The 22,552-nt window shown below is 34.7% G+C and overlaps 1 protein-coding gene across 2 annotated transcripts in view; it reads left to right on the top strand.

Moving 5' to 3' along the window:
* LOC140436724 (uronyl 2-sulfotransferase-like) overlaps positions 1 to 22,552 on the top strand; it is a 47,121-nt gene that overhangs the window by 11,043 nt on the left and 13,526 nt on the right. Inside the window, exons 2-5 of one of the 2 annotated variants that reach the window (XM_072525780.1) lie at positions 5,157 to 5,359; positions 11,201 to 11,552; positions 15,671 to 15,828; positions 21,089 to 21,223. In XM_072525780.1, the coding sequence (XP_072381881.1) occupies positions 11,208 to 11,552; positions 15,671 to 15,828; positions 21,089 to 21,223 (638 nt within the window). In that variant the 5' untranslated portion in view covers positions 5,157 to 5,359; positions 11,201 to 11,207. The remainder of the gene's footprint in view (positions 1 to 5,156; positions 5,360 to 11,200; positions 11,553 to 15,670; positions 15,829 to 21,088; positions 21,224 to 22,552) is intronic. The other variant, XM_072525779.1, reaches the window with a different exon arrangement.

Raw genomic sequence — 22,552 nt, 5'->3', positions numbered from 1 at the left:
CCGAGGGCCAAATGCAAGCATGAAGAGAGATGTTCGTCAGTTAGCCGATTACGATATTTTGATTCACTATCTTCATTTGGGAAAATACAGACTCACACAAGTATGTTGATCCAAAGAATTCTGTGAGCTGCAGAGCTACTTGTCTCAACGACGGATATTTCTCAGATGATATGAAAGACCAAAATTTCGTATCGGTCGCTCTTTATTTAAGGTGTATATCCGAAATTATTTTCAGTACCTCATTTTGGACGAAAATAAACATAATTCAAATGAGCGGCTACCCTTTTTTTTAACAATGGAAAGTTGTTTAAATCCTTTCTGCTAATTGGCTTAATTAATAATTTCAGTTTGTTGACAAAAGAATGTACTGCGCTCATCATATCGATAATTGTTTTATTTCAACGAGGTTTAAATGATTTGTTAAATCTGTTAGGAAAGCCAGATCACTGAGCCATTTTTCGTGTTGAAGTAGATGAGTGTCGTCCCCTCGTTCTTCTAAAAAAGAAATTATTTCGGGAAGTAGCTTCTGGAACCTATCTAAAAATTTTCCACGGCTCAACCACCTCACATCTGTATGCAGAAGTAAATCAGTGTGTTCAGCAGAGTCGCTAGCTTCCAATTTCGCTTTAAAAAGACTTCGTTGCAAGCTTCGCGCTCTGATTGAATTCACAGTTTTTGTTGTCATTTTCATGATGTCGTCCATATTTAAAATTTTGGAACACAAAACTTGCTGGTAAATGATGCAATGAAATGAAGAAAATGATGGAAATTCATCGTTAGCTCAACATAATGCAACAAATCCATTGTTAACGCCAGTCATGGATGGTGCACCATGTGTTGTGTGCGCAAACACGAGTTTGTAAATCGGTAGCTCTTTTTGTTTCACAAAATTTATAAAAACGTTGTATATATCTTCTCCGTGAGTTTTTTCTTTCAGAGGCAGCATTGGTAACAATTCTTCTTTAGCCAACATGTCAGAAAATACCATCCGAATGAAAATACACATCTGGGCGGTGTCAGTCATATCGGTTGATTCGTTAAATTGCAAAAAAAAAGTACATATCATCATAATAATTTCGATCATGCACGTGTAGTGAGTGAAGACAGTCCCCGTATTTTCATCGTTGAATCGCGATCGACTTCAAAAACTTTGGCGATCGACCTTTTGAGCACCGCTGATATAGAAGAATAACTAATGTTGAAACAATTGTTCCTCAAGATATTACAAAATTTGTCAACATTAATAACATATATGTAGGAATTGGGGTGACACAAAATATTAATGATTTAGATGATTAACTGATACAGGATTTTTACAAAAGTTGCAGGCGTTTCTTGGTTATAGCTTATATGAAATAACGAAAAGAAATGATATTGCAGATCCAGTCATGAGCAAGATTTACCTTCTAAACAAAAGTAGCTTTAACAGTTGTCAAGGTCTTTTAACACGAATTTCAAAATTGGACCAAATTTTTAATCCTACAAACGATGCAAAAGATCAATAGCGAATGCAGGAAACTTCAACAATACCAGGATATTCCAATAGCATTCAAAAATCTGTTCATTCAAAATTCGTTTGTTTCTTTTACAAAAATTAAATATATTTTTTTTCTTTGCTAATTTCTTGTTTAATAGAATATAAGTAAGTACGATAATCCGTACTATAAAATACGATAATTTGAACAGCAACACACCATTTTCTGACTTTGATAACCTGGTAACGCTGCTCTTATAGAAACATACCTAATAATCGAATTGGTTTGGTGGCCCGACCTGCTAATGTAGCTATATCGTTTAATAGCTAATAAGCATTAAAAAATTAATTTATCGCAGTCTAACACCAAAATTAAAAAATTCTTTTGTTTTAACACTGACTCAGTTTTTTTTATATTCACATACAGGCTGTTTCAAAAAAAGGTAACCCCGTCTCTAGGGTAGGTAAAAAACTGAAAAATAATTGGGGTTTGCTTAGTAAAAAATTTTTGTAACGCCATCCGTTTTCAAGATACAGGGCGTTGAAGAAAAAAAAATTTTACGCATTTTTTACGATTTTGCCAAAACTACTGGGAACATTGTAATGAAATTTTATACGAATATGTTTTGGAAGCTGATACATTTCATGAATTTGTTTTTATATCTGATTCTCATAGAGTGCGCTAGTTACACGGATCGTACTAAGTATTAGTCAATATAACTTTTTTAAGAGTATAATTATTAATCAAAATTTCAAGTAAACTTATAACATCATTCAATTTTACACGAAAAAGGTACTCTTGGTAAAACTCGATACTGTGTACCGTTTTCGGAATATTTTGATTTGAAAATTATGAAGTAATAATTGATGCTGGTAGTAATGATAAAGTTCTAATAGGTATACCTCTATTTTCTCCAAGTATGCCATAGAAATCTGACATTTATTGATTGTTATGACGATAAATCAACAATAATTAGAGTTTTGAAACCTTGTTATTTGTAAAATCAAATCAAAATGTACTCAAATGTTGAATACACTGACATGCTATTAACCTTAGACGAATGTTTAGGATGTTCTAGTGCAGCTGTGACACGTTATGCAGAAAAGTTTCCTAGAAGAAACTTACCAAGTAAAAAAACATTTAGAGCCGTTGAACGACGTTGTCGAGAAACTGGGAATGTGAGACCAAATAAAATAAATTCTGGTAGACCAAGAACAACAAGAACAATTAATAAAGAAAATAATATTTTAAATTTACTTGATCAAGATCCAACAGTTAGCGTAAGGAATATAGCAAGACAAACAAATACTTCTTCTTCAAGTACTTGGCAGATACTGAAAGAACAGCAATTAAATCCTTATCATTACAGACAAGTCCAAGAGCTCTTGCCAGATGATCTACCGGTTAGAGTGGATTTTTGTGAAACATTGCAACAAAGGACAGCGTACAATCCAAATTTTTTAAAATGCATTCTTTTTATGGACGAGGCCACCTTTACGCGACAAGGTATGTTTAACTCCCATAATGCACACTACTGGTGTGATGAGAATCCACGAGTCAAAAGGGTATCACATTACCAACACTCATTTAAAGTTAATGTTTGGGCAGCAACTTTAGGTAACAAATTAATAGGTTATCATATTCTATCTGGAAATTTAAATGGTGATATGTATCTTGATTTTTTAAACAATTCCTTATTTGAGATATTAGAAGATTTAACGCTAAACGAGCGAAGATCCTTATTTTTTATGCACGATGGAGCTCCACCACACTTTGATAGAAGGTGTCGTAATTGGTTGAGTAATCATTTTCCGAATCGATCGATTGGTAGAGGTGCAGAAGCTCCGATTGATTGGCCTCCTCGGTCATGCGATTTTAACCCTTTGAACTACGCAGTTTGGTCGTATATTAAGGAAAAAGTCTATGCTACAGAGGTAAATTCACGCCAAGAATTGGAAGAAAGAATTCAACGTTAATTTAATGACATCATAGCTGATCCTCTACCGTTTAGAAGGTTAATGGAATCTTTAGAAAAAAGAATAGACTTGTGTATTCGCGAAAATGGAGGGCATTTTGAACACTTACTGTAATTGAATTTTATTTTATGTTCTTAGTCATTAATTTAATTTTCTTCTTGTGAGTTTTGTTTAATTACTAACTATTTTATACCAGCATCAATTATTACTTCATAATTTTCAAATCAAAATATTCCGAAAACGGTACACAGTATCGAGTTTTACCAAGAGTACCTTGTTCGTGTAAAATTGATAGATGTTTAAGTTTACTTGAAATTTTGATTAATAATTATACTCTTAAAAAAGTTATATTGACTAATACTTAGTACGATTCGTGTAACTAGCGCCCTCTATGAGAATCAGATATAAAAACAAATTCATGGAATGTATCAGCTTCCAAAACATATTCGTATAAAATTTCATTACAATGTTGCCAGTAGTTTCGGCAAAATCGTAAAAAATGCGTAAAATTTTTTTTTCTTCAACGCCCTGTATCTTGAAAACGGATGGCGTTACAAAATTTTTTTACTAAGCAAACCCCAATTATTTTTCAGTTTTTTACCTACCCTAGAGACAAGGTTACCTTTTTTTGAAACACCCTGTATAATCCAGACGCTAGAGATTTTACACCTAAAAATCATATAAACAAGCTGAATTTTGCCGAGAATATCAATTATAAAACCCCAAAAAAGATGCAAAAAATTTACCACTTCTACCCCCGGTCTTCCTCCTAAAACTCCGCTCGATTTACCAAGAATCTGTACGCCGTAAAAAAATGTTTTAAAGTAACAATGTTTATTAGCACTTTTTCTGTAGAATAAACCGTTCTCTCAGAAACAACGCTTGCAGCGCCATGTGTTTATAAAAATTGCATACGAAAGCTGCTCTCTTTTCCTTTAAAACGCATCTTGAGTTTTGTCAATAGAATACTCGGATCAAAAGATATCCAATTTTTACCGTCGAGCTGATACAAATGTTATTGAACATTGATTTCGCGCGTGTAACTGACATTCAAAATCACCGATCGCTTCAATCGTTGTTTCTGAGAGAATGGTTTATTCTACACAAAAAATTCTTATTAACATTTTTATTTAAAATTATCTTAGCTACATTTTTTATTTGAAACATTTTTTTCTATGGCGTACAGATTCTTGGTAAATCGATTTTTTTCCGCTTTCCTTCCTCTAGGAGGGGGCTTTTAGGAGAAACCCCAGGGGTAAAAGTGGTAAACTCTTTTGCACCTTTTTTCGCGTCCTAAAATTGACATGTTCGGCAAAATTCAGCTTGTTCGTATGATTTTTAGAGGTTCACAGTGGCATTTTTGTCTCTGACGACTGGAGTAATACAAAAAATGGTAATTTTCATAATAATGTAAAATAGAACAGAGAGACAAAAATGCATGTTAACTATGTAACTTAGAGGATTATGTGTAATGGTACGTGTAAGAGAATAAGTATAAGAGCACATGTGAAAGTAAAAGGGGAAGATACTATAGGGGAGATAATAATATGTATCACCTGGTACTTCATTAGTGCTACCAACTGCTTAAATGCACCAAATTTAAATAAAAATATTTTGGATAATTTTTTGAAGATTTATATAGTTGTAGTTATAAAGTTGCATGAGGTATTCTGAGATGATTTATCGACGAAATATTCTATTTCAGCGACCTAGAAAACCCCCGAGTAATGACTTAAACATGAAACTTCAAGAGACGAAGTTTACCCTGGGCACTAGATAGCTCGAGGATCATCGTCGTTATCATATTCGTGTTCGTCCCCCTAGAAAACCACCGAATAACGACTGTCGACTCATTTAGAATAAAATTAACAGAAAACTTCAAGAGGCGAGGTCCGTCCTGGGCACCAGGTAGCTCGAAGACCAACTTCGTTATAAGATTAGTGTTCAGCGACCTCGAAAATCCAGAGTAACAAAATTGAACCCATTTCTGTCGATATTTTTCAAATTTTAAATTTTTCATTTTCTATGCACTTTGGAAATGCATTTTCCTTATGCACAAAATGCAATTTTGATTTTATCATCATAAATTTTGTTCACAAATGTTCTTGACTCTCCCGAATCGAATACAAAAAGTTTCACAGCGAGTCATCTGTCATCTTACTAGGTATTGGTAGGCTTAGTGCTTCATTACCTCGCCTATCCGTCGCGAAACTCATTGTTACTTCCAACTATAGAGCACAACGTTCTTTACACAAATAAGAATACAATAAGGTGATGCAACAACATACAAACGCACTTTCATGAGTATGCGGGTTGTGCGAAAACTATAGTAGAAGCCACAGTTAGAATGTAGTGAAGGTAAAATAGGCATATTCACACATATAGACACATAGGCAGGATAGGTTTATACATAATCGATGTATAAACATGAAAGTTACATTGTAGAACTAAACAATAATATGAAGAAAAATACTATAAAAAAAGTAAAATATATCAAAAACTCAATTTTATCCATGATTTAGTACCTAAATCATGGAGCCGTTGCCAGTATCTGTCATGAATTTCAAACCGGGTATGACTCTTAGAAATAGAGGTAGATCTCCCACACGATACACGGACCATATTGTTGCTACCATTGGCGCTCCATTGTCAGAATGTGCTAGAATTTCAGAAGATAGAAAAAAGTGGAGGAACATTGGGAAATTTAGCTAATAGCTTCATGATATCACGATACCTGCATCAGGTCAACGACTAAGAAGAAGAAGAAGATGACTCTTAGTGTGCAAGGTACAACGTGTACAACAAATTGCATTAAACTACCATATGAACTTAAAAAATGATGACAGCTTAACTATTACTGTGAAAAAAATTTCGAAAATGTGCGGTGTGAGTGTTCGCAAAATGTATGACATCCGCGAAGAGGTCCAACAAGGCGAAATGAAACCGGTACAAAAAAGGAAGAAAAACAGTTTCCAGTCCAATTCACCTGAGAATACTTACGATAAGGGAGTGAAATCTTGAATAAGGAAAATTGTCCGTGATTTTTTTTTTGAAAAACCTACCACCAACCGTCAACAGCGTAATGAACAAAGTGAAGGATGATGAGGACCTACGAGCTCTTTCAAAAACCACATTTCGTAGGCTACTAAATAACATGGGTTTTCAATATGGTATTAGAGGTGGAGATTCGATAATGATGGATAGAAAAGATATCATATCCTGGAGACACAAGTACCCTAGACAAATAAAAACATTGAGGAAAAAGGATAATGTAAACCTTGTTTTTACCGATGAGTCTTGGACTAACGTCGGTACTTCAGTCAAAAAGGAATGGAGGGACGCAACCAACAAGAATCCACGAGATGCCTTCATAAAAGTGTTCTCTACTGGACTGAAAGCTCCAACCCAAAGAGGTCCTCGGTTTGTTTTTCTTCATGTTGGAAGCGAAACTGGTTTTGTGGCATGGGCCGAATTAACTTTCTTGGTCAAGAAAGGAATCGCTGATTACCACGACGAAATAGACGGGGATTTATATTAAGAATGGTTTGAGAAGACGTTAATTCCAAACTTGTCGAAAGACAAAGAAAACGTCGTTTTGTCTAATGCGTCATACCCCTCCCGCAAATTTGATTTCCGGAAAAAATTGTGGAACAAAAGGCAAATCAAGGATTGGATAATCGAAAAGAAGATTTTATTCGGAGAAGATTACCTAAAAAGTGAATAAGTGAATTACTGGATACTGTGGCCGCATTTAGAGACGAGTACAACAAATACAAAATTGAAACAATTGCTTAAAAATATGGAGTTAAGATTTTTGAGACTGCCGCCTTACCATTGTGAGCTGAACCCGATTGAGATAATGTAGAGTCAAGTGTAAAGGTATTTGGTTTCAAACAATGTCGGTTTTAAAGAAAAAACGGTAGAGCGGTTGATAAAAGTTGTGTTGTGAGCCACACTTTGAAAATATTTCTACGCATCATCCATAGTAGAATCAGAGATAAATGTGAAGAAGACCAGGATGAAACACAATTTGGCTTCAGAAATGGACTGGGAACTCGGGACGCCCTCTTTGCACTAAATGTATTACTGCAGAAATGTCGAGATCAAAGAAAAGACGTCTTTGCTGTATTTATTGACTATGAAAAGGCCTTTGATCGAGTACAGCATCACAAATTAATTACAATATTAAAAGATAATGGAGTTGATATTCAAGACATACGATTCATAGAAAAGTTATACTGGCGTCAAACAGCGACAGCTCGCATAAACGGAAAATCAACAGAAATATGTAAAATACAAAGAGGTGTCAGACAGGGTTGTATACTATCCCCACTGTTATTTCATTTATATTCAGATAGCATATTTAAAGAAGCGCTGCATAATTTGGAATGGGGCGTGAAAGTTAATGGAATTCTGATAAATACAATCAGATATGCAGATGATACAGTTATTTTAAGTGATGACATGAATGGATTACAATGCCTTTTAAATGCCATTGATACAGTGGAAAGAGAGTTTGGCCTAAACATAAACTGTTCAAAAACAAAACACATGGTGTTTAGCCGTTTAGCACATCAAGATGCGCGATTATATGTTGATGGTCATATAATTCAAAGAGTGTAAAGTTTTAATTATCTTGGTTGCCATATTACTGAACAACTATATCCAGATCAAGAGATAAAACGTAGAATCGAGATAGCTTGCACGACATTTTTAAAAATGAAGTCATTCTTCTGTAATGATAACTTGCAACTTCAACTTCGAAAGCGCATGGTTCAATGCTACATTTGGTCAGTCCTCTTATACGGTGTCGAAGCATGGACATTAAAAATATCCACCATTAATCGTCTGGAGGCCTTTGAAATGTGGCTGCACAGACGTATACTAAAAATTCAATGGGCGGCTATGCTGACAAATGTGGCAGTCCTTGAGAGAGCAAATGCTGCTCGCGAGCTGCTTGATAACAACAAATGTATAAAGATGGCCTATTTTGGACACGTAGTAAGGGGAGACCGATATAATATTCTTCAACTATGATGGGTAAAATCGAAGGAAGCAGAGGAATTGGTAGAAAGCAGGCCTCTTGGTTGAAGAATATCAGGGAGTGGACAGGAATGAGGAAAGCTGAGCAACTCTTTAGAATAGCTCAAGACAGAGACAGTTTCGCCATGTTAATCGCCAACGTCAAGGGGACTTGATAGGGCACGTTAAGAAGAAGGTTGATAAAAGAAGCTTACCAATGCGTATCTAAAGAGCAGTGGCAGAATTATGTGAACCACGTCAAGAAAGTAGAAGAAAAAATGTTTGCAGTGGACAATTTGCAGGAAGATATTAAACTGGTGATAATTATTATAGAAGATTATTTAGAGGATAAGAACGATTTAGATATGGATTGCGATTAGTATTAATTAATGAGAAATATCTCAGATTTAATGCTCATTTGTTTTTTTAGTACTGTACGTACAGTACATTTCAGTTATGATCTTCTTGTGTATTTTATGTATATATACTTCTTTAGAAGTATAAAGTATAAAGTACTAAAGAAGTAAAACAGATAATAAAGAATGAGATACAACCCAATAAGGCTCCGGGATTCGACCTCATAACGGGTAAGATCCTCCAGGAACTAACCAATGACTGTTACAGAATAATCACTATGATCTTCAATGCTATGCTTAGTCTGCATTACTTCCCTCTGCAATGGAAAGTGGCACAGATTATACTCATTCAAAAACCTGGTAAAGATCCAAAAGATGTCAACTCATACCGACCGATTAGTCTACTCCCAGTCATCTCTAAGGTCTTCGAAAAACTTCTGCTACGAAAAATCAAACCAATATTGGACGAAAAGTGCCTCATACCTGACCATCAATTTGGTTTTCGTAACCAACATGGTACAATCGAACAAGTTCACAGACTATACACAACAATAAGAAGTAGTCTCGAGAACAAACAATACCGTACTGCAGCCTTTTTAGACACCTCTCAAGCTTTTGACAAGGTGTGGCATACAGGACTTCTGTACAAATTAAAGCAAAATTTATCTTACCCTTACTTTAAACTGCTTCAATCATACCTTACAGAAAGGAGATATCTGGTAAAATATAGTGAAGCCTATACAAAACTCTACCCCATCCTATCTGGTGTACCCCAGGGTAGTGTGCTCGGACCGATTCTGTACCTGATATATACGGCTGACTTGCCAATAAGCAATAACCTAACGCTTGCAACATTCGCAGATGATACTGCTTTCTTGGCCTCTCATAGCAACCCAATAATAGCATCAGAGAGACTGCAACTACATCTGAACAAAACAAATGAATGGCTTAAACTCTGGAGAATTAGAGTAAACCCCTCAAAATCCACACAAATTACATTCACTCTAAGAAGAGGCACATGTCCACAAGTTAACCTCAATGGACATCCTTTGCCCCAAAAGGATGACGTAAAATACTTAGGTATTCACCTTGACAAACGTCTAACTTGGACCAAACATATATGGACGAAAAGGCTTCAATTGGGAATTTTATACAGAAAACTTTACTGGATGTTGGGAAAAAACTCTCACCTATCGATTGACAACAAGCTGCTGATATACAATACAATAATAAAACCCATTTGGACATATGGCTCACAGCTCTGGGGTTCAGCTAGCAAATCTAATATTATGATAATACAAAGATTCCAATCCAAAACTTTGAGAACAATCGCTAATGCACCTTGGTATATCCAGAATGATGCAATACATAGAGATCTTCAGGTACTAACAGTCTCTGAAGAGTGCAAAAAATCTTCTGAACAATATCAAAACAGGTTGCGGGTGCATCCTAATACCCTGGCACACAATCTTCTCAACAACCAACAAGCGAAGAGATTGAAGCGACATGACCCCTTGGACCTACCACACCGATCCTGACAGAGCCTACAGCAGTGGGAGTTACGCCTTCAACAGCACCCAGCCATTGTGATCAGTGCCGCTTTTAGTGCTCGCGTATCAGTGTATGTGCGCATCCTACCGGTAAACAAGCCAATTTGTGTCGTGATGATTTGGTCACTGGACCTTACATCTCTCTGTCATGTAAAGACAAAAATTTTACTTATTGTTTTCACTGCAAAACAGATTGTAAAAATCTTAAATGTTAATAAAAAAAAAATGTATATATATTTATCGTGTCTTATAGAGTAAACTACTTTTTGTGTACACACACTATATATATAATATATATATATATATATATATATATATATATATATATATATATATATATATATATATATATATATATATATATATATATATATATATATATATATAAAGTATTTACAAGGTATTAAATATTTTATGTACACAGGCATTTTTTATAGAATTAATTTGTTTTTTTTTGCTTATTCTCTTATTTAACTCAGTTAAATTAATAAGTAAAGTTTTTTGAAACAAAGCGCATACGATCCTGATTTCTGTCTATCGCCAAACTACCACACACCTACCACTGCGCCGACATAAGCGGCATCGCTGCGCAGAAGACCAACACTGCATTCTAACATTGACTTATACCAAAGAATATAGACCCTTCTATATAAGCGTCTATATTCTTTGCTTCTACTATAGTAGCATTTAAGCGCATACCGTATTTTAAAAAACATTAGTTTATTACTTATAATATATTTACTATGTTTTTATAGATATTTGTGTGAAACAGAAGTTTCACACAAATACAAGTTATATTACATGCTTAATTTTCTTCGCAGATACAAAATGAAACTTTACTGCAAGCTTCAATGGTACAGTATTATTCTATTTTTTACGATTATATTAAGTGCTTCCCTGTTTTTTAAAAAAGAGGATATCGGATTGTCAAAAACAACACCAAAAACGACGGAAGGGGCAGTTTCTTTAGCAAACTCCAAGCACGTTACAAAATCCTTGGCGCAACTAGGAAGAATGGATGAAGTAAACAGACATTTGCTGTTTTTAAATCATGTGCCAAAATGCGGAACGGAGATATTGATTTTATTGTTACAGAAGTTACAAGGGTATAATAATTATAGACATGTAAGATTAAAATATGGAAACAAAAGGCTGCTGTCTAACTTACAACAAGTAAGTAGGAAATATTAATATTCTCAAGATACTGACACTATTTTCTTGTGACATGTCTAATTTAAATATTACTAAATTATGTGTATGTGATTAAGCCACAGATATTGGTTGTAATGAAAATTACACTTTTAACCAACTAGTATTTGACGTTTCGACTTGAACTACATGAACAGCATGTAAACGGTGTAAAAAATCGTAGGTTGGGGGTTTTAATGAGGTAAATCCTCAGATATTTTCAGCCATTTAGATGCTGTTGTCTAAAAAATCGAGGCCAAGTATATCAATTTCGAAATCACATAACCTAACAACAAACAACTTGTTTATACAGTATCGCAGAATCCTTTAAAATATTTTTTTTTGAGAACGGTCTCCGGATGGAAAATTAGACACGTCAAACATTAGTTGGTTAAAAATGTAATTTTCGTTACAACCAATAATTGTGACATAATCTCATATAAACATAATATTTAAACTAATATTCTCATTCTTAGTCGCATTTAAAATTATGTCTTTTTAAATTCACTTATTCATGTTTTATTTTAAATTTATAGGTCTCATACACAGCCTCTATAGGTTGACAATTCAAACTAGTTGGGCCTAACTCGATGAGTTGGACTGATGATTAGTCATCAGCGTTTTTTCTTAAATTTTAATGTAGTAAACTATAGCGAAATCGTTAACCAGAAATGTGTCTTTACACTAATATTGACATATGCGCGTCAAGCAATCATGTCACTACTAACGTTCCTAATTTCCTAATTCAAAAAACTCTCAGATCCTGCCTAAGGAATATGGAGCCAGCATTCGGAAGAACAAAGATGCGCTTTACGCATAGCTGATTGACTATCTCTTCGGTTGAAGTTTACATTCTGATCAAATAGATGTATAGATAAATAATATGTAATGTAAAGGTTTTATGGCAAGTTTATACTTTTAGATACAAAATAAATCAGTTGCGTTAACCTTGAGAAATTTTCTGCTCCATTGAGCTGTATATTAAACTGTTCTAATCAAGTGACTTACTCTTTTATATCGTCCTTATAACGTGTTAGACCGAGTGGCAGATTGATCATTTTTTGACATTTGACTTTTAACTATTTAAAAAACAAAGGAATATAACGTTTTGTTTTTTTCTGAAATTAGATTTCCCTGCTCTTTGATTGTATACATATTACACATTGTCATTTTATGATTTAGGGGAGGATGGGGCATCATGGACTATGGGGGTAATGTAAACCACATCGGTTATTTTGTTTAAAATTGGCAACACTGCATCTAGTAACTACTACAAATATGCGTAGACATCTTATCTACTTTTAGTATGAGTGTGAACGCACGGGGAGTACGTTCAGACGTGTTATAATTAAAAACACGTGTTTCGTCGCTGCTGATCTAAGGAATTTACTACTTTTGACTAAAGATTTCTCGGTAAGTAGACATGATTATTTTAACTTTTTGATACTGTGGTGTTGCTTGTAAAATGTGCTTTTAATAATTAAGATTTGCTTTTGATACGTTGTGAACTGGTACGTTAATTTCCATATTTTGAATGTGTACTACGCATGGGGCAACGTGGACTAGGAGTGGTTCACATTGCCCCATTATATTTTCTTGACACTTTTTTAATTATATGCTTCTTTTGCAGTTAGAAATGGTACGAAATTATGTGAGGAAAACTGAGCAACAATCCTGGTCTCTTGTTGCCTTGAAGAATGCTATCCGGACAGTTAAAGCTGGGGAAATGGGCTATTTAAAAGCTAGTAAAGTTTATGGTATCCCGAAAGCAACGTTAATTCGCAGATGCAAAGAAAAAGTAACAAGAATTTCTCCTGACGAAAAGGGTCTAGGTTTCTACAAAACGGTTTTTACCAAGGAACAGGAAGAAGAATTGTATAATTATATCTTAGATATGGAGAAGCGTTTATACGGAATTACTTTGCTTGATCTTCGTCACCTAGCTTTCCAGTTAGCCGAAAAAAATAACATAGACCATCCATATAATAAAACAAACAAACTTGCAGGTTTAGATTGGGCGTACGGATTTCGAAAACGGCACCCAGGGCTTTCATTACGTAAACCCGAATCAACATCTGCTGCAAGAGCTGAAGCTTTTAATCGTTACAATGTAAAACAATTTTTTGATCTGTATAAAGCTACTTTGGATTCTAAACATGTCAATCCAACGCGTGTTTTTAATTGTGACGAAACAGGTCTAGGTACAGTCCCCAAATGTAATAGTAAAATCTTGGCGCATAAAGGACGGAAACAAGTTGGACGGCTTACTTCTGCTGATAGAAGTGGAATAACAACAGCCGTTATTTGCATGTCATCATCAGTAATCTTCATACCGCCGATGTTAATATTTGCAAGAATGAGAATGAAAGTTGAACTCCAAGCTGGTGCACCTCCAGGTTCAATATTCGCCTGTAGCGATAGTGGCTGGATAAATAGTGAACTCTTTTTAATATGGTTTCAACATTTTCTTCAACAAACGAAACGAAGTGAAGACGATCCGATCTTATTGATTTTGGATGGACACAGCAGCCATACAAAAAACATAGAAGTAATTAATTTGGCTAGGGAAAAACATGTACATATCATTTGTTTGCCTCCACATTCCACCCATCGAATGCAGCCAACCGATGTTGGTGTCATGGCTCCTTTAGCACGATATTATGATATGGCATTAGAAAAGTTTCTTAATAACAACCCAGGCAGAGTGGTAACAGCTTTCCAAATCTCTAAAATTTTTGGTGAGGCTTTCTTACAAGCTGCAACACCTTTGACTGCTATTAACGCTTTTAAAAAATGTGGGATAGTACCTTATGATCCCAATATATTTACAGACCTCGATTTTGCACCATCTGCTACGACTGAAAGAGATTTGGAGAATAATAGTCTACCAGTGTCAAGTCAAGATGAGGCAATTCCTTCAACTTCAACTGCAGAGCCTCACTTAAGTCAAGATGAGGTAATTGCTTCAACCTCAGTTGCAAAGCTTCATACTGGTAACGATTTTCAATTGACAATTTCCCCTGCACACAATAGAGCAACAACTTCATTTGGAGCAAACAGCCCTAAAGACATTCGTCCTCTGCCAAAGAGAAGTAAATTAATGGAACCAAAGAGGAAATCCAAAAAAGGTAAAACGGCTGTACTGACATCTAGTCCGTATAAGCTAGAATTAGAACTTGAAATAAACACGAAGGAGGCAATAGAAACAATGAAAAAGGAAAAAGCTAAGAAAAAAATAAATGATGATAAGCACGAAGATAGTGAAAGAAGTAACAAAAAAATAAAAGTTTGTCCTTCCAAAGATGGTAAGGGAAAGAAAAAAAATAAATGTAACCATCAAGTACAAGATGATGGCAATGGTGAAGATGCTGAATGTTTTTACTGTAACGAGTGGTTCTCCTCATCAGCCAATGAAGAAGGATGGGTACGTTGCTCGGCCTGTCTGAAATGGGCTCATGAAGCATGTGCGGGAATAGATCCAGAAGATGATGAAGAATTTCAGTGTGAATTTTGTATTTCTGAATAAATATAGCATGTGTCTATTTTTACTAATGTTCTGTTACCGGTTTTCTAAGTATTTTTAATAAAAAAATTCTTTTTACTTGATTTTATTTACCAAACATAGCCATTAGATAATGAAATAGTGTGACTTTCCTCAGTAGTTCACATTGCCCCACCCTATGGGGCAATGTGAACTTTTGACATATAGTCAGTTGTCATTTTTTTGTTGAAAATACGTTAAATAAATTATGTTTCAATTGCAACTAAATGACAGTTAAATGTTTAATGAACGTCCCTAATTAATTAAACAAAACAAAATCATTTCTGGTTTAACAGTATGGGCATATCTTCCTTAGATGGTTCACAATGCCCCATCCTCCCCTAATTCTTACATCAATAAATTTCTGTCGGTGAAATAACCAATATCGTGATACGTCCCTGGACAGCGACTACTCGAATTTCTTGAACATTTACACTGCCACATTTTCCAATGGAAGATAGAAATATGGTGGAAACTATACTCTTTTTATCTGACAAACACCTCGTATTATACGATTATAAAAATAATTTTGCAAATACTCAATTGTAAAAGATATTTTTAGGAACACCTAGTATATGAGATATATGACATAATGAAAAAAGAAGCTGTGCCAGTAAGCCTAGATAGACACGTTTTCTTCATTAATTTTACTCAATTTGATAGACAATTTCCAACGTATATCAATTTAATCCGACATCCCGTTGACAAAATAATATCTAGGTAAGTGTTAATCGAATCTAATTAATCAGTTATATAAAATTAAGGTAATTAAAACAGCGAGGAGACGTTTTAAATGATTTCGAAATTAAACTATATTATTAAAAACAGTGTGCAATGAATTAGGAAGATATTATTATATTTATTAAACATTTCTTAACAAATTAACATAGTCAAATAAAGTAGGGTCGAAGAAACCAACTGAATGACCAAAAATGTAAGAAATAAAATTTCAGTAAAATATATTATTAAACCATGGGTAAAAGACACCAACGGAATAATAAAAAGTGGGAGAAATGAAGTTAAAAAAAATGAGGAAGAATTAAAGTCAAGAATGAAACAACAGCAATATCGGTGAGATCTATGCATTAAATTATAAAATTATAAGGTTAAAACTCTTCCAATGTTCTTGCCAACAGCACAATATCGTCTGCGTACCTTATATTATTTATTATTTCTCTATTGACGAATATTCCTTTATTTGCTATATTGTTTGGTTGATAAAACTTCCTTGCAAATTTATTCAAAATAGCAGGGGCGGATACACACGAAAGGAAAATGAAGAATTTCCCCTTCCCCCGTCATCATTCTGGCTTTACAATCCTGCGTGGGTCCTAGCCTCCTCAAGAATGTCTCTCCAGTCGTTCCTATCCATCGCCTTCCTCCATCAAATACGTATTCCCATATTTCTCACATCTTCATCGATGTTATCAAGGAACCTTGTTCTGGGTCTTCCTCTTCTTCTCTGACTAATGGATCTATCAAGGAGCGTTTTTCTAGCTGAGTCATTTTGTTCCATCCACATTACATGCCCTATCCACCTCAGACGTCCTATCTTAATATGTTCGTATGCTGTTTTGTAGTCTATAAATATGTGATGAGTATCTATGCCGTTGTTCAATTTTTTCACATGCGAAAAATCATGACATTTTTTCGCTGTATTACTAACTACCATTCTACCACAATTTTACAATTATTTCCCCTTCTCCAACCCTTCCTACTCATATTTTAACCCCATTCCATTAGAAATACAGATAGTTGTAAGATAGCAAAGAAGAAAGACTCTCTCTTGATTGTTGACTGTCGCTAGGGACAGTCGTTGGCTCTTTCGTCTGCTGAGTCTCGCTAGGCAGCCGTATAATCTCTCTATCGCTACCTATCGCTTGGTACAGACTTACCGCGCTTTTTCTCCACTACTATAGTTACGCCAAAAATACCGCAAATACTATTTTAAATCGTGTACAGACGCAAATGTGCTATATCTCGTGATCTCAGTGTTAATACCGCGAAACACGTGTTCAGAAACCGGTACCCGGACAGATCCCCCGTATGAAGAATAACCGCGACTGAAAGCCTCTAAATACCGCGAGTGTGTGTGTGCAGCAGAAGAATTGGTAAGACTTTGTATAAACTTAATTTGCTATAATCTGTATAACCTTTTACACACATATCCTAATTTATTTGAACCAGCCCTATGTAATACAGCCCTCATTAACTGAAATTATAGTCATAATTTCACATATGTACACCCATTTTTGTACAGCCGTATTCCAGTGTTTTTTCAAAAATTTGTCTCAGGGTTGCAGTATGATGAATTGTCGATTTACCACTTCTAAAACTAGCCTGGTATTTTACTACTATCCGTTCTGCATATGATGCCATACGGTGATATAGTACTGTATGAAATATTTTATACGCTGCATTTAGAAGCGTAATTCCTCTGTGGTTAGAGCATTTAAAGATATCCCCTTTTTTGTGTATGGTGAAAAGTATTCCAATATTCCAATCATTAGGTACAGATCTCTGTGCCCATATTTCTTTTATTAGCTGCTGTAATATCATTATGGTATCGTGACCACCTTCTTTATATAGTTCAGATGGGAGATTATCCCTTCCGGGTAATTTGTTTCTGATTAGTTTTTTCACTGCATCTTTACTTTCAAGAATCGTTGGTGTTTCCTCATCCTTTTTATCTGTTCTCCTTACCTCATATCTTTCGTCTTCCAGGTTTTTTCTTCCACTATATTAAGTGCCTGGTTAAAATATTCCACCCACCTATTCAATACATCTTTCCTTGGTCGACATTCTGACTTTTGCACTGACTTGTTGTTGCCTTGAATTTTATTTCTCTTGATGGTAACTTTCTTATAGAATGCTCTGAATTCTTTCTCTCTGTTGAGGTTTTCTATATACTTAAGTTCCTTATTTAAGTGGTTTCTTTTTTTTTCTTTTGTGTATCTTCTTTTCTTCTCTTCTCTTGGTCTGGCAATTCTATATAGTTGTTCTAGTTCGTCGGGTAAAGCATCTATTTGTAGGCTTCATTTTTTTCTTATGTTGCATTCTGACATTCATCGTCAAACCAATGATTTTTACGGGCACAAATTTCTCTTCCTATTGTATCTTTCGCTGCTACTTTAATGTATTCCTTTATTCTGGTCCAGTAGGAGTCTATATCTGTCTTACCTTCTTCATATACATTTTGATTCCTTAGCCTGTTGGTGATGTTTTCCGAGTACTGTTCTGCAATTGTCGCATCTCTCAGCTTTTGCGCATTTCATTTTTTTCTACCGTGTTTGAAATTCTAGCCCTCAATGTTGAGATCACTAGGCAATGATCTGAGTCTATGTGTGCGCCTCTATAACTTCTGCAGTTTATTACGTCATATTATGATCAATCTGACTCGTTTTTATTCCATTCCTCTCCACCCAACAAGGTCCAAAATTAAAGAAAACCTATGTCTTTTATGTCGTTTGTGTTTATCTTTTTTATGTCTTTTGGTGGGTGTTTCATTGAAAGTACTCCTCTCAAGGCAAATCTCTAGATTTGCTACTGCACTGTAGATGTTAAACAGTAGTGCTCACTCACTCCGCGCATTATTCTTATTATATTTGCTCGCTGATTCCAGTATAAATTCAGGATTATTCTCAGATGTTTATCATCTATGCCTTTGCTCTCAAGAATATCTTTAAGTAAATCAGGAGGTACCCGGTCAAAAGCCTTTTCGCGACACCATGACTCCATCCAGACTTGATTGAGTCCTAGCATCGCTGTGTAAGATCATTTTGAGCAAACAGAGCTTCTCTAGTGCCTAGTCCTTTTCCGAATCTCAATTGTGTCTCGCTAATATGAAGTTCCAACTTTCTGTGTAACGAACAAGCTATCAAGAGTAGATGGTAAAAAAACGAAACATTCACAAAAGTTTAACAAAGGCTACGTTGTTCAATTCGGCAGCTTCATTAGGTGTGGATAAGGATGTAGTTAATATAGAAATAACAGATCAACGACAGATAGATAAATAAAAGGTAGATAATAAAAAGATAATAATTTGACAGAAATAGAGAAAATAGGAAAACAAGAAATAATAAATACAGCAAAATTGTAATAATTAGGGCAACAATAAGTCTTAACCTGAAAATTATAAAGAAACTCAAGATTAAATTAATTAAACAATAGATCTATCTACATTTCACTTAAAGACGTCAAGATCCCTTCAGAAAACATAGCAAAGAATTATCAATACAAAACTATAAAATCAGAATATTTACCCATAAAATGAAAGAAAAATTATATCTCCAATAAAATACTTCAAAAAAAGTTATACCATCTCTAAAATATTATTATTTCAAAAATATGTTTATTAAATACTCAAAAAAATATAAATAAATACCTGCCAATATCAGGAATTAACAAACATGTATTTACTGAATACTCCACAAAACAATAAACATTGTAATCCACAAGGAATCAAAGCTCCTGTAGTTTGGCTGCATACCATATATAACAAAATTTTTTATTAAAAATCCTTTATAAAAGGTATATAATTTAAAATACCCAATCTGGCTATATCACAAAACGTTTTCGGAATCCATGTTCCATCATCAGTGCACTAGGTGGGTATACATGTATTGAGCCACTAAATATATGGGTAAAAACCCGTTAAAATTTGTTGTTTAAATTTAGATTACATATTATTGTGATAAATTCTAAGATGTTAAAGTTACCAGTGGATTTGGTAACATGGCGACGTATGACTCCACGTGAAGTTGCTGGTCCTGAGACGATGTGTTTACGAGGACATGATGAAAGCAACGGAGTTGCGACATAGTCTTCACGAATGTTGTTATTGTGTATGTATCTCAAATTTAGAAAAAGCTATTTCACGTGGGATACGTCAGTCGGTTCGTCAAATATCACAAAGTAATAATTTGCACTTTAACCTTGATTCATTATTTGTTCAATTATTTCTTCACCACAACATGCTACCAATCGATTTTGACTGGTGCTACTAATGTATCTTACTCTGGAAGATGCTGCAGATAGGTGTTTTTTTAGAGTCTCATCTCCTGATGCGATTTTAAACTTTACCAATTCCCTGAAATTCCCCTCATTGCTAGGTCCAGTATCTTCGTCCAGAAGCAGAAGGCCATCATCAAGATGAAAGAATGGAAGGGGGACGGCAGAGGCAGACGCTCAGTCTATTGCTTTTTGCAACAAAGCTCGCTTGTGTTATACATGCATAGATAAGGTTAACTCACACTTTACCTCGTTCGGCATAACGTCTACTACCCTCAAAACTAAAAACATTTTCTCGTAGCAAGCGGGATATGTGTTTGAAACTAAAAATATTTGAACTACAAATATTTAAATTTATATTTTTTAAATTCTCAGGAGGGGCCCCCTCTCTGGATCCGCCCTTGGTGTATGCTAGACAATGGACATAATTAATCATCCCTTCAGTAGAAGCAATTTTTGAATGTCCAAAACAAAGATTGTGAACAAATATTGAAATAACATATCGATTTTAAATTATGTACACGCTTATATGAAAGCTGGAGACGTTTAATTCACCTATATATTTGTTTCTAATAATAGAATACAGGTGTCAGTCACTCCGCGAATATTTAAATCAGAATACATTATTTTTAACTTTAATATATTGGTTTTATTAATAGAAATCTTTATGTTTAATTATTGATTTGCAAATAATTTTAAAATTAATTTTTCCACATTCAACTCATTATATGAAGCTATAAAGTCAGAGATCCGCTTGTTTAAAATGTAGAATAAATAAATCTTTATTTCGTATTTACCTGTTAGTATGATTTCTATTTACTCGTATATTCTGTAATACTGCAATCATTAAACATTTAGTGATTATATTAAATATTACATAAAGTTCTGACAACATAAAAACAAAAATATCTTTCATTATTGATTTATTGTACCTAAATATTATTGTTTAAATAACTTATTACATTTACAGGTCAATAGATAAAGAAGTGAGGAAAGATTATTTTTATAAATGCTTGGTAAGCAAGAGAAACGGTTGCAATTTCAAAAACGGACAACCTTACGAACTTTCCATTCCGTATTTCTGTGGGCATGATAAACGTTGTATGTAAGTAAACAAAATGTGTAAATAAAAACAAGGAATAATCTATAGTAAATTGCCAAGGGTCGTTTAAAAGTAATATTTATACAGCAAGTGCATAAAGTAGTACAGGGTATTTACTTTGAAAATATAAGTATTACAACATGAACTTAGTTTTTCTCGGGGATTTTAAGGTTTTTACAAGAAATTTATAAACATGCATAAAAAGATGTAGGCCTTTATTGAAGGTTAAAACTCAATTCTCTCTTAAAACTAACTTAACTAATGCCGTATGTATTTTATCTAAGTTTGGGTACCAGATAACAAAACACTGCTTGGATTACATAAACACATTAGACCACTTGACATCTTCTGATGCACATGGCTAGTTTATCCCTCATACCCTCATGGGCATCACGGTAGGGATTATGATTTGTTACAGTCTCCCTTTTTTGGCATCGAACTCGTTGGAGGAGGGACCAGCAGAAGATGCAGGTTTCTTTCTGCGGCGTCCTCGTCTTCGTTTTGGCACTACAGGCGTGGGAGCTTTAACATCATTGAGGTTAACGTGTAAGAGCAGGTACGTGGAATACACCAAGAACAGTAAAGGTGTCCACTTCACAAAACTCGTAATTCCTGACCTGCCTGACCTTTCGAGCTGTTATTGGGAGCGGTGGTTTTAGCCCATACTGAATATCCTTCTTTAAATGAACTGGGTTCTTTCAAAGGTAGATCAGCATATTTCTTTTGCCTATCTTGGGCATTGTCATGCTCCATCCTCGATTCATGCCAAGTTTCAGCCATGTGTTTTAGGTATGGGGTCATCTGAGGTATAAAATTCTCAGATTCTATAACTTGACGGATATCTCGATTAACTTGATCTAGAGTTCGTAGCTCACGTCCAAAAGTTAAGTAGGCAGCGGTTTGTCCTGTGGACTCGCTCCATACTGAATATATGGCAAATTTAACCATTGATATCATCTCAGGCCAAGTGTTATACTCAATTCTTGCACACCATTATCACTGATAATTCTTCGGGGTAGGCCAAATCGTAAGAATACCTCGTCAATAATATAGCGCATATCAAGAATACCTTCATAGCGCATTCTTGTGCGGATGCTTGAGTTAAGGCAAATATCTCCACCCACTTAGTAAATGTGTCTTCTACTATCAAAATCCAACGTTCACCTTTTGATCCTTCAGGTAACAGTCCAAATAAGTTGATGGTAAGTGTTTCGAAACTTTGCGCATATACAGGGGTTTGTAACAGTTCACCTGATTTCTGGTAGAATAATCTTTGACAATTTGGGCTTTTATCAATATAATTAGCGACAAAACGGCGCATGCCTGGAAAAG

This window comes from Diabrotica undecimpunctata, chromosome 3 (assembly GCF_040954645.1).
Source record: "Diabrotica undecimpunctata isolate CICGRU chromosome 3, icDiaUnde3, whole genome shotgun sequence".
NCBI lineage: Eukaryota > Metazoa > Arthropoda > Insecta > Coleoptera > Chrysomelidae > Diabrotica > Diabrotica undecimpunctata.
This window is presented reverse-complemented; position numbering and strand designations above follow the sequence as displayed.